Source organism: Vigna angularis, chromosome 3, assembly GCF_016808095.1.
Source record: "Vigna angularis cultivar LongXiaoDou No.4 chromosome 3, ASM1680809v1, whole genome shotgun sequence".
In the NCBI taxonomy this organism is placed as follows: Eukaryota; Viridiplantae; Streptophyta; class Magnoliopsida; order Fabales; family Fabaceae; genus Vigna; species Vigna angularis.
Genome location: NC_068972.1, coordinates 37198804 through 37212681, shown reverse-complemented (window position 1 = coordinate 37212681; position 13878 = coordinate 37198804). Strand labels below are relative to the sequence as shown.

At 34.3% G+C, this 13878-nt stretch overlaps 1 protein-coding gene across 4 annotated transcripts; it reads right to left on the bottom strand.

Annotated features, from left to right (window-relative positions):
- Positions 1-26: 26 nt before the first annotated feature.
- On the bottom strand, positions 27-6425 carry LOC108326192 (uncharacterized). 4 transcript variants are annotated; one of them, XM_017559533.2, is made up of 3 exons: positions 6195-6425; positions 4279-4353; positions 27-1724 (listed from the first exon to the last, which is right to left on the bottom strand). In XM_017559533.2, exon 3 carries the CDS (start codon positions 1606-1608, stop codon positions 259-261), a length of 1350 nt encoding a protein of 449 aa, XP_017415022.1. In that variant the 5' UTR covers positions 1609-1724; positions 4279-4353; positions 6195-6425; the 3' UTR covers positions 27-258. The 4 variants fall into 4 exon arrangements, with proteins under 4 accessions (XP_017415022.1, XP_017415023.1, XP_017415024.1 ...); XM_017559534.2 differs by having other exon boundaries at positions 27-1707; XM_017559535.2 differs by lacking the exon at positions 4279-4353.
- Positions 6426-13878: the final 7453 nt, after the last annotated feature.

The window sequence follows — 13878 nt, the reverse complement described above, 5'->3', positions numbered from 1 at the left end:
TAATTAAGAAACGGTATATGTACCTTACTGAAGCAATTGGATCCAGAGCAAGATGTAAAGCCACTGATATGAATGTAATTTCAGTGTTTGCACAGTAGTTTTTAAAGATGATTCTCCTCCACACTGGAGCTGAGGCGCATCAGAGAAACTCTCTCCATTTTGTATCATTGGATCAAAACTACTGAAACATCACCTATTAGTCTTACAGAGGAGAATGATAATATCCCAAAAGCGCTATTTTCCTCAACAAGTGAGACATCAGATCTTTGTTATCGATTTCAAATATGCTTCTGGAATAACAGATTTCAGTCGCATAAGAAAAGAATTAACACAATCCCCAGCTAAAAACACAAGAGGTGATGCAGTGGCAATAAGAACAAAATTTTCACCATTTCCTACATCTATCTTATATAGCTCGTGAAAGACTTCCTTAATATGACTGACCAAGTTGTCATAGAAGTACCTGCTGGGAGGAATAACATTGATAGCTAGAATTCCATACTCACAAAGAACCAATTTAGCAGCAAGAAGAACATCCTTTCTAACAAATTCTACTGGCGGAGAACTTACACCATTCTTTATATCGCTTGAATCTAAATCAACCATAACAATATCAAACTTACCATTGCCCTCATCTTCGACAAGCTTCTTCAAAGATTCAAAGGCATCCCCAACAACTACATGAATAAATTTACTTTCTTCCAATCCAAAATACTCCCGTGCCACCCTCAAAACCTCCCTATCACTATCTACAGCCATGACCTCAAATCCCAATTGAGTTCTCAAAAAAGTTGCCAAAGCCCCACCTCCAACCCCAAGGCACAAGGCCTTTGGTTTAAACCCATTCTGAATCCGCTGTGCTACATATTCACTATTCAACACAAGACCAGCCACCATAGGCCCCAGGTAAGGGTGCACCAAAACCTTAAGATAAGGCACAAATCCCACATTACCACCAATGCAAACACCATCCAAACAATCGCCACCTTTGACTGGAACAATACAAATTTCAGTCTGAATCAAATTAGGCATCCTCTTGAACCTCAACCTCCTCCTAAACTCCCTGCCATGATGCAAAACCCCACCCCCATTTTCAATTTCAACATCCTCAACCAACATTTCACCAACATGTATCCCAGCACACTGATGAACCACCACACTAGAAACCAAGTTATCCACATAACTCAAAATGGGTATCTCAGGAATCCCCCTTTTGAACAAAGATTTGGGAGAAAGGGCCAAAAGAAGAGGCTTTGACCAAACCTCAAAACCCTGTTGGTGCATTGAACACTCCAAGGGACGGTGATAAACATGTGGGGTAAAAGGTAAAGTACCTTCCTTGAAGTTGTTTCCAATGAGAATCAAACGTGATATTTCAGGGGAACTTAAGAGGAGTTGGAGATGACCCAATTCAGTGGAGAAGATCCAATCAATTTCTCGACCTTCAGGGACCAACATGGCACCAACTTGAGGCACATCATTAGGTTGGACTGGTGAGTCGAGCACAGCAACTCGAAGAGGTGTATTGGAAAATGATGGATGGGGTATTGTGAAGGAAATGAAGCGGGAAGGGGTTAAGGTTTCAAAGGTTGATGCGTCGAGGGCCATAAAAGGTCTTCTGGCCCAACTTCGCTGTAATGATTTATTTGTGATTGTTTGTTATTGTTAAACTTTTGACTCAACTTGCGATTTTTTATTTCTTCATGTCTGCAAAACAATCACACCTATAAATAAAGGTTAGAAATATTGTTTGGTGGCCACAAGTAGATATGACACTGTCAAGAGCATCAAGCAAATATGATTAATGTAAATAATGCAGGGACTGAGACATTAACAAAAAGATAAAACTTATAAAAACTACGACAAATGTTGATTGTTGGTATTTTAATCAGAATTGGAATTTCATTTCGGTAATATGCCGGATAAAGAATTCCAAATGTCATGGCATATTTTTGAGGTAAAAACTCAAATTTTGATTTGAAAACAACACCAAAGCTTTGTCGTTAAAAAAATTGGGTGAGATAAGAAGGAAGCATGTTCTGAGATTTGTTGGACCATACACAGGGAAAGTAATCACAAGGAAGCTATGTTATTCTTACATCCAATTTTGTTCAGTTCACCTCCCGAATTCCTTTTAGAAAGCAATAAAAATAGTTGACCATTTTGCATCTTGCAGAGATCCTATTGAGGTAAACAATGGAATATATTTTCCTTTAGTTAATAGGGGGTATAATTACATAATACACAACAAAGACGTATTTTCGTCAAAATAATTCTGTCAATCTCTTTTTAAAAGTCTGGGAATGAACATATAAAATAATTTGGTGTGAGAATAACAATTCCCTTACAAAGTGAAAATTAAGATTTGTGGACTGAAGTGTCGTGGCCCAATTTATGAGCAAGTATGCTAAAGAGGAGTTTCACATGCATGCAAAAAAGGTTGACATGTCAATTGAGAGAACATCACAAACAACTAGGGTAGTCATGCATTGGTAGTCAACAGTTAAATCTAAACTGAAAAGGAAAATTAATAATTGGATTGAACTACAAGTTTAGTTTAGATTTTAGAAGTGTAATTCAATGATTGACTCCAAGATCAGGTATGAGCATATGAAGCCCAAAATATCCAATCCAAACTTATGCATGTCAGCATGTCAAACAATCATAACTAAATTCAGAGAAAATTCCAGAGTTTTTCATTTATTTTATTTTATATTCATAAGCTCAATCATCTAAATTCCTATAATTTGACTGGTTTGCTTTGGCTTTTTCACAAAAATTAATGAAGGTTGAGAAACTGATTGGATTTTCTTCATCTACTCTTCAGTTTCCCTGAAATATCAAGTCTGATTCTCATAGCAAACAACCTCAAGGTACTTTAACTCTTCCTCAAATGTTAGTGACCATTCCTCTGAATGTCCATTCCATCAATATGAAATCACCTCCAACAGTAAACTCATTCACCCCAAACCCTCAAACTCTAATGCCATGAACTATCATGCCTGATTCTCATAGGAAACAACCTCAAGGTACTTTAACTCTTCCTCAAATGTTAGTCACCATTCCTCTGAATGTCCACTGCATCAATATGACATCACCTCCAACAGTAAACTCATTCATCCCAAACACTCAAACTCTAATGCCATGTTAGGAACAGGTGAATGGAAACAAAAATGATGACTAAAAAAGGTGAGAAAAATAATGGAAGTTAAAGACGTTTGGTTGAAGAAAAATAAAGAGATGAGGAGAGAGACAAAGATAAGAGTAGAAAAGAAATGAAAAATAAAGTGGGAAAGTACTAGTTGGAGCCCTGGCTTTTTATTTCTCTATCCTTATTTCTTTTCTACCAAACAAACTAAATTAAATTTGTCCTCTATGTTGCAAGGTTTATCAATTGTCATGTGGCATAGTTTAGATGGATGAAGTCATAATCGAATCATAACACTTAGATTGCTATGCTCTTAGGAAAAAAGAGTTGCATTCTAACTATTGACTATAACTTTTGGCCCAGTAGTAAGCACTCAATTTAACAATTGGCATCAAAGTCAAGATCACAAGTATGATTCCCAAGGGGAAACCTCAAGTTCCCATGCCAAAGTTTCATTGGCACTATATGTGTTAACTGATCTCCCTCATTTACAGTTCACCCTCCCCACAGTCAACAATCATTCCACAACCCTCTTCTCTTCCTCTTAAATTTCATAATGTCTTGAAATGGAGGGGGTGGGGGGAGCAATACCTTTTACATGTGAGCAAGTTATTTTTTATAGATTGATGAAATCATGCAATCAATATGTTGGTATTTTTTTCAATGTATTGGCGTAGTCATGGTTTATGATGAGCATCGTTGAAGTTGAGAAGGATGGCTGAGATGTGATTGAAAGAAGGGGACATGGACATATGAGGACAGAACAAAGAAATGAGGGAAAACAGTCTGAACCATAAATTTAAAACCTAACAGATCTATCAATGGGAACCAATTCCCCATGGAGATATATACTTGGGAGGGTTTCTCAACTTAGAATTTGTCTAGAAAGAAAGATAACTGTGTTTGTATGGTAAGACAGTATTTATCAAATATATAAATCACGAAAAATTTTATCCCATAGCAAAATTAAATTAATTTATAAATCTTATTTTTTTCTGTCAAGACCAATCCATTGCAAAAAAGGCATATCTCCACAAAAATAAAACTCCAATTTTCTATTAAGCCTACCTTGCGAGTTACAAGGACACAAACAATAAATACCCTTGAATATCCAAACAATTATAGCATACCTTGCAAATGTCTGGTATAATAGTTTTGAGGTCTTCTCACTAATAACAGACTGTTAGCGTTGATCTTACTTGCTCCTACAGAAAAATGAAGCATTGAAAGGCCATTAGACTCCTAAGATGGAATTGATAAGTAGAAATTAAAATTGTAAAGTCAAAATACACTTTACCCTTAGTAATATGGGCCTTTCACACCTAAACCCCTAATGTTTAGTTGACACTAAACACTGAAAACTAACATTTTCAGTTAAAACAAAATGGCCATTTTTCCACTGAGGCACTTCCTTTATTTATACACCTCTGTCTAACACAAGATTTAATGGCTATGGATTCAGCAAGAGCAGTTGGTTTTCTAAACTTACCCAGCTTGTCCTTGCAGGAAACTATGATATAGGAGCTAATTTCATGAGAGCAAGGATTAGTTTTGTTTATATTGGATGATAATAGAGAAAGAGTGTGCAGGAGTGATGAAATAGGTTTAGCGTGAAGGTTATGGGCCAGAAGAAGATATATATGGTAAATTAATAATGAAAAACAATCTGTATGTCGTTTCACTCCCAACACTCTTTTCATTTGTCCTTCTAATGACCCTTCCTTGTTTTAGACGGCGAGTTTTGATGGTTAGTTTAGGTACTTTTTTTGTGACTCATTTGGTATGATGCAATGGAAGGCAAGTTAGTTTAGGTACTTTTTTTGTGACCCATTTGGTATGATGCAATGGAAGGCAAGTGTTGGAGGTAAAACACATAGCAGTAATTACCAATATTCATTCATCCCCTTCACTATAACAGAACCAACTACAAATCTCACGTAACTAATATGTAAACTCAGCATAAGTACCGACACACTTATCCTGAACCTGACAACCATGTTAACCTCAAAACAATCACATAACCAGCATGTCAGCAAGCATCTCAAGCAAAGCTAAGTAACAAAAGCCTTCCCTCACCAAACCACACCATGTGTTCACAAATAATAGTACCACAGTATAACAATCCAATCAACTACCTAATCACCATAAAGCCATCATCAATTCAAACTACTGAAATTATTGTCAAACAGATTCTCTATCATCTCATTGTCTCGCACATAAATACCCAATGAAATCATATCATCAGGTTTATTACATGTTTCCAATTTATCAATTGGAAGAAAGTCTATTTCTTTAAAAGAAACCAGGAAAAACATATCATTCAAAACAGAGAAACACAGCCTATCCAAGACACAAGGGCCAAAAAGCTCCCTTGAAGAGACATATATAATCACTAAAGTAACCACAACTGTAATACACATGACCCTAGAATGCCACTCTCAAACCTAAAATTCAAAACTAAATACAAAACTGAATGAGTAATTGTTAGGTGGTCTTGGATGACCATCAGGAACCAATGTTTATACAACACAAATTCAAATTTCACAATTTACAAGAACGAATTATTAACAGTTGATTAAGAATCATACTAAGATCAAAAGACCCATGCTGGTTCAGGTCCACCTAATAGTATCTCCAAAATAACCGATCAAAAAATAAACACAAACACAGAAAGCCAAGTTGGAAGCCTGAATGTTTTCCTTATCACAAAACCGAAAATTGAGTTAAAGAGAACGTTACGTTTTGGCAGCATTTTAGGATTCATAAATCATGTGAAGCCTTTGTTATTGGTCTTTGCAACAAAAATCAGATTTATTTCAGTCCTATCCAGTCGAAGAAAACGAAACAACACCCGTATGCAGTTTAATATCAGTATTGGATTACATGATAATAAAATCGACCCACGAAAGAAAAAAGGGACTTTGGTCATTCGAAATTGAAAAATGTGCACATGATTGATTATGAAGAAGAATGAACCTGAACCAACACACCCACCATATCAACACAGGACCTGGTGAAGAAGCAAAAGAGAAAATTTATCACTCACCTTCGCGTCGGAGAGTTAACACCGTCGCCCATAGCAACCTCTCTTCGCAATTTTTTCCACCATCCAAATCGGGTCATAAACCTCAGACTTTTTTCCCGTCTTTAACGTATTGCTTTTGTTTAACTGGTATTTATACCGTGCTATTATAGAGCCAGAAGAAAGGACGCCCGACCTATCAAACACGTAAAACAATAGTTGAGCGACCCGATCCGACCCGTTTTAAACGGGTAAAAAACAATTCGTTCGAACGGGATATGTATAGGTTCGTAGGATAATTTTAATCTGATTTAAAATATATTAAAAATCAGGTAAAATATGTTATCTTTTTAGTCCTTATGAGTATTTTTTTTTTGAATTTGTTTTTATGTTGATAAAAAAACTATTTGACTAGATTCATGGATAATATTTAATTTTTATAATTGAATGTGAAATGAGATAAGTATATACACATGATTTGTTCCTGTTTTCATATTCATCCTGATACCTATTTACATATATTTTTTAAAATTATTAAAATATTTATAATTTATTAGATAACTTAATATATATATATATATATATATATATATATTTATATATATTCGTAATTTCTTTTTAGTCATATTTTTTTCTTTTTTTAATTGTTTATCACAATTTTTGTAACACGCATTGATATATTATCAATTTTAATTAATTAAATGATTTTTAAATTCCATTTTATTATTTATATTCTTTTTTAGTATGTTTATTTACCTTTCATTTATACAAGAAAATATAAAAAAACTTATATTCTTTATTCTATTTCATTTTTAATTTTTGTTTTATTTGAAGTGTCTTTTATTTTGTTTAAACAATTTTTATTGTTGTTCAACGGTTTAACTAGTTATAGTTATATTGATAGAATTTTTTTTTAAGTCTCTTGTATATTTTCTATCTTATCATGTCTTTAGAAATATATTTCTTTTCTTTGTGCAATTTCGCTCAATGACAGTGTTAAAAAATCTTTTAGAACACACATTTAATATTTTTACTTTTAATAAATTTATTTTTGATTTTATTTTTATTTTTCTGTCATGTAATATATTATTTTTTAAAACCCCAGAAAATGATGTTTTAGAAGTGGTGGTAGTCTAAACACAGTGAGACTCGATTATTTTAAAATTAAACGGTTTTATTATAAATAGTTTTGTTATATTATTTTAAAACGTATCATCTTTCTAGAAACTATTTTTCTAGAGTTCTCTACCTTCTCTCTAAGAGTTCTTGGTCTCAAGTCATTTGTTTGACGATCAGAAAGTGTCTAGGCGATCCTGACGTCGAGGGCTACAATTCCTACCAATCAATTTCTTGATTCGAGCCGGTAAGTTGTTTCTCCTCTTTTTTCGTGAGTTCTTGAATCTTGATCATGCAATGGTTTCTGTTTGCATGTATCAAGTAGCCTTTCCCTTCAATTCTTGACTTCAATTAGGTCCCGAGGTTGGTTTCCCATCACCAATTGGTGAGTTGTAGGTTTTTGTAGAGTTTTCTTGTGGTGCAAGCAATTGTCGGTGAAATTCTTGAGCTGGACAATTTTATAGAGATAAGAGAAGTTAGTTAATTGTTTCTAAAATGTATGTATGTTGTATAAATTGAAGCTGTTTGAGTACTAAACTGTTTGAATGTGAATATTGATTTGTGTTAGTAATTTTTAAGGTATGGTGGTGAAATTGATGAACTTTGTTATGATGAATAATTGAAATTTATGTTGAATTTGTGTGGATGTGTTATTATTGTTGTATGTGATGTTGATGAAGTGAAACTAGATGATTAAATTATTGGAAGAAAGAGTTAGTATTAGTTATAGGTTTAATACATCATTTGGTCCCTACTTTTAGGGGTTTGGTTCAAAGTAATCCTACCTTTTAAAAAAGTTCAGTAAAATCTCATATTTCGTTAAAAAATGTTCAATCCGGTCCTTTCCGCTCACGTCGTTAAAAACATAACGGTGTAAATGTCACGTCATCATCACCATCTCTAGACAAACCCTAATTTCTCTCTAAGAAACCCTAGTCGCCGAACCATCCAGCGTCGTCACTGTCATCCTCGTCGGCAGCCGTCCTCTCCAACACATCACGCGCCACTACCAAAGCGTCTTCTCCCTTCTGTTGACCTCCATCACCTTCGCATCTCACCTTCGTTCTCGCGCCACCACCCACCGCGATCCCTTGCTATGTCGCGCCCACCAATCTTCATCATTTTCATCCTCGCACCAGCCAAATCGTCGTCGTGCCAATAGTACTGCCGTCTAATCTCCAACATTAACCACCAGCCAAATCGCCAGCTGCTACAGATCGCGAATCGCCAATCTTCTCCACCACTAATCGTGCCGCTGCTTGCCTCCACTTGCAACCACAATCAGACCTGCAAGAAAACCGTGGAGACCTAGGGTTTCTCGCGTTCCCGTCGCATAGCTTTGGTGGTGGCGTGTGATGCATTGGAGAGGACGGCTGCCGAAGAGGATGGCGGTGACGACGGTGGATGGTGCGGCGGCTAAGGTTTCTTAGAGAGAAATTAGGGTTTGTCTGGAGATGGTGATGATGACGTGACAGAGACTTTTTTTTTTAAAATTAAAAAATCATTTAAGTCCACCTATTAACGTGTGCCACGTGCTTATGAGATGTCACGCTGGTATTTGCACCGTTATGTTTTTAACGGCGTGAGCGGAAAGGACCAGATTGAACATTTTTTAACGAAATATGGGGTCTTACTGAACTTTTTTAAAAGGTAGGATTACTTTGAATCAAACCCCCAAAAGTAGGGACCAAATGATGTATTAAACCTTAGTTATAAGTTACTTTGGTCTAAAATAGAGGTCTAATGTAGTGAAATGGTAAGAAAGGGTTGCTGAATTGATTTTGTGAAGTTGGGATTGTGTATGAGTTCGTTTGGATGTATTTAATCCTTGGTAATGTTAGAGAATTGAGGTAGGGGGTGTGATGGTAATGAGGTAGAGTTCTACTTGTGTTAGAACTCAATTTTGAGGAAGTGAACTAGTGAAAACTTGAGTTTGAGGTTCTGTGTGCATATGGTCAGTTTGGAGAGTCTTGGTAAGTCATTTGGGACTTGTTAGAGTCCCTAAGTTGCTTGGAATTTTGCCACAAATGGTAGAATTCAAATTGGGTTTATAAGTTGAGTTTTTGAGTGAGATCTTGAGTATAATTGTTTAGTTGGAGGTTAGAAGCGTTTAGACAACATTGGTTAAGTATAATTAGGTATATAACACAATCTAGGAAGGTTAGAAGTTAAATTATATCAAATTAGTCTAGGGTAGTGTGGGGTGGTAATTCTGCAGTTTTTGTGCTGTAGAATTATGCAGACTCGTTGAGCGAATTGATTCGCTCCGCAAAAGCTCAAAAGTTTGGTTTGCTGTTAGAGGACATTCACTGAGCGAATGGTGTACGTTGACCGAATTGTTGGGGTCTGGGAGCACTATCAGTTTTATTTGTTGAGCAAATGGTGTGCGCTGAGCGAATTGTTGGGGTCTAGGAGAACTATCTGTTTTATTCGCTAAGCGAATGGTGTGCGCTAAGCGAGTGAGTTAAGGGTCTAATCCACTGTTTGGTGGCTTTCGCTTAGCGAGGGTATGCGCTTAACGACTGGTCCAGGTTTTATTTTACACTTTTCTTATTTGTTTTTGTTTGATTTAAATGATGTGGTGAATTACTTGGGACTATGTATGAATAAGTAATACATTTTATAATTATCAAAGACTTGAAGTATGATTTCAAAGTGAAAGTATGTGGTTTCAAAATATGGTTGATGGACGTAATTTCATGATCCTCAAGGAGATGTTACATGGTGGTGCCCTATGTTATGATCCAAAGTGAATTCTCTTGTTGAGGTTCAAGTATGTTTAGAATGAATGCAGGAGCTCAATCCTGGGGGTTATCCTGAAACTCCAATGGTCTTTCATTCTCAAGTAGAGAGGATTGATCCATGTCGTGAGGAGTAGCAGGAGGTCTTAGTCTTGGGGGCTTCTAGTATGCTCCAAGGCGTGGTACAGATTAACCTCGTGAGTGTGGTGGGGTGAAACTCATTGGCAATGGCTTTGCAAAGCAGTAGAAGCCACCACGAGTGCACGACCCGCCATAGCTCAGCAATCATTTTAAGTCCAAACGATCAAAGTCAATATAGTGTCATGCATCAAGTATTTTATGCTGGAAAAGACTGTGTATGATTTGTATAAAATATAGTTGATAAATATAATAGTTTTCTTTTATTCAAACTAGTTTACCCTTGATTTCTGTGTTCTGTCTTTGTTTGTTGTTTCTCTTTTGCGATGATCATCTTAATGGTGTGAGCTTAGGGATACAATCTTTCAGTTGTCTTAGCAGGAGATTGGGAGTGAAGCTTGCAATGTAGGTGGTATTTTGTTCTTCAGGTGAAGAATTTTATTCTTTGCAAAACTGTAGTTCTTGTTATATCATTGTAATGTTCATTATAGTAGTTTTATATTACTAAATTGGGATGTTACAATTTTAATAATTTTTTATATAATTATTTTTATTTTCTTATAATTTATCAAATTTCTCCATACGTTCGAATATTATGGATTTTAATTTTCGGAACGCACTAAATTAATTTTGGAAATATTTTTTTATAACATACTCACTTACTTTTTCAAAAGATATTCATCTATTCCATTTTCATAAATGTAATTTTAACACCATAATTGTATAAATATATTTTATTTATTATAATATAATAATTAATTGTAACATCCCATTTTAGTATAATAATACTACTAAAATAAAACATTATATAGATGTTAACTTACGAGAAATTACAAATTACCGATGAAAAAAATCTTACACTTGGAGAACCAAACTCTATCTATGTTGTTGTTTCATTCTCAACCTCACACTAAACGACTGGAAAGCGTCCTCCTTAAGCTCACACTATTTAAGATGGTCATCGCAAGAAAGAAAACATAAACAAACAAACATAGACAAAAGCAAGGGTAAGCTAGTGATACAAAACATTTTCATAATACATAAAAAACATATTAAACATTTTACTTAATTATACATATCTCACACCAAATCAACCAAATATTTTATACATGACAACCATTTTGACTTGACTATTCGGATTAGTATGAATATCGAGCTATGACAGTTCGTGCACTTGTTGTGGTGAAACAGTTGGTCCATCCTAAGCTACCACACAAGGTTAGTACGTTATTTCTCGCCTTAGGCCAAGGTAAAGCCCCTAGACTAGGACCTCCTGCTATTTTCACGACATGCCTCACCCCTTTCTACTTGAGCATGGATGATCAATAGAATGTCAGGATGAACTCCAAGACTGAGCTTCCCATATTCATACTTACAATACTTGAAACCACCACTGAGAAGTTCCTCCTTGGAACTCTCTTCCATACCTTTGAAACCATTTGAATCCATATGAAATCATATACACATAACCATTCACTTTTACATTGCATACAAACATATATAACATTGATTATACTTCAAAGGACCATAAACAATCCAACAAGTCATAAAAAATCACATGAGACCATTCCATATACATTAATACACAAGAATAACCCAAGAAGAACCACTACACAACACAAAACTCATTTAAACTCATACTAAGGCAAGGAAAATAACTTTGAAACCCTCACCAATAGCTCCGGAAAAGTAAAAAACCCTCCGAAACGACCTAAAGATCGTTTGAAATTGATACTCGAAACCCCAAAAACCACCAAAAACTGCCTTAGATGATTTTCGGACGACAATAATCGATTATCACATATAATAATTGATTATTGCCGAGAGTTTTGAAGAAAATATGACCCTTTGATTGAAATAATCGATTATCAAGTGAGTAATCGATTATTCTTATCAGTTTTTTACAACAACCTGATTTTTATGGTTTTGGTGCATCTTAAACATATCCAAATGATCAATTTAGATTCTGTAACACTAATATTGAAACGAAAACATGTTTATAGATGAAATAGAGTACTATATTGCTCATTTGGGTAGGAATTAGATGTACCAAACCAATTTAACAACTCAAAAGTGCCTAAACTCAATCTATCATGTTATTATCTACTATTATCTCTTCCACACCAGATTTCACTTATTTAAAGGTCTAGACAAGTCATAATAGGTATAATAATACACTCTTAACTCCCCAAAACAGTTCACAACCCTTTCCTCAAAATCTCACTACTCAAAACCCACGTTTATACTAAAACACTAAAAAACTTCCCCAATGAATCACTCTCCTTTTGTTTCATATCAGATTTTAATCAAAGGACACCTCTAACAAGTCTCAAATGATCATATAACAATGCTAAATCAGTTACTTCTTCACTCCCACATTTATCTCTCAAACTCACCCATCAAAATCTTTATTTTTTACCTTAAAATCCAAGTAATTGACTCTTATTTACTCCAAACACTTTGGATTCAATTTTAAATCATCATACAACTTCACCATGTACAATCATGACAACAAAAGCATTTCAAACATACCATCCCAAATATTCAACCATCACATCATCATTGATCATCATTTAAACACCACGAGCATTAGTACAAACCTACAATTTCACTTAATCAAATTATCATGCATGTAATTTACATAACAAACATAATAGAAATAAAAACACTAACTTCCCTTACCTAAAACTTTTCTCATTCATGACAACACCCAAGATCGCGAGACGCGGAAAGAAAACCCTCTTTGAAACCATAAACCCCAAATCACCACAATTAAGAAAGAGGAAATGAACCCCAAATTTGAACCCTAAAGCGATCGTGAAAAATGTTATGCCCGAGTAATCAAAAACTCACCGCAAAAATACCGGAACTCAGTCATCGTGAAGAAAACGCTGTTATCGCCACACCCACGAAAAGAGACAGTTGCGTTACAAAAAGAAATGAGTTTCCTTCTGTTGTTCTCTTTCCCTCGTGCCTACAACCTTGTATGACCTTAGGGTTTTCAGAGAAATGAAAGAATAAAAGGAAAAAATGATGAGAGAAAAAGAAGAAAGGAAGGAGAGTGACACATAATAAGAAAGAAAAGAATAAGTCCTTATATTAATAACATTATCATTAAGTTAAAAAAATAAAATATGTCTAAATTCAAAATATTATTGTTTAATATTTTTTATATACTATTTAAATAGTGTATTATAATTTTTACTAGAGTAAATAAATATTTTATTAAAATTTACAAAAATAAAGTAAAGAGAAATTGGAAATATTTTTAAACTTCAATATTTCTTTTCTTTTTATAATTTATTAAATATACTTTTAATTTTATTAATTTTATTTCATTAATATTTTTAAAAGTAATGGTTCTTTTAGTTGTTTGAACTTTTATTCATGAATAACAACATAATATTTTATATAATTCATTCACTTTTATATATTTATTATTTGATACTTTAATTTAAAATTTATACTATTATCAGTTTTTTTTAATACTTGATATTAAATATATTATTTTAATATTAAACATTTGATAATATCATATTTTTTTATGAAAAATAATTAATTAATATTAAAATAATAAGAAAAAGGTGTATATGAGCATGTGCATAAGTATACTGAGTATAAAAATATGGATGAATATGATTTTCTTACTTCAAAAATCAGAATGAGATAATGTACCAGCAGGCCGGGCGACGTACGGACAACGACAGGTGGGC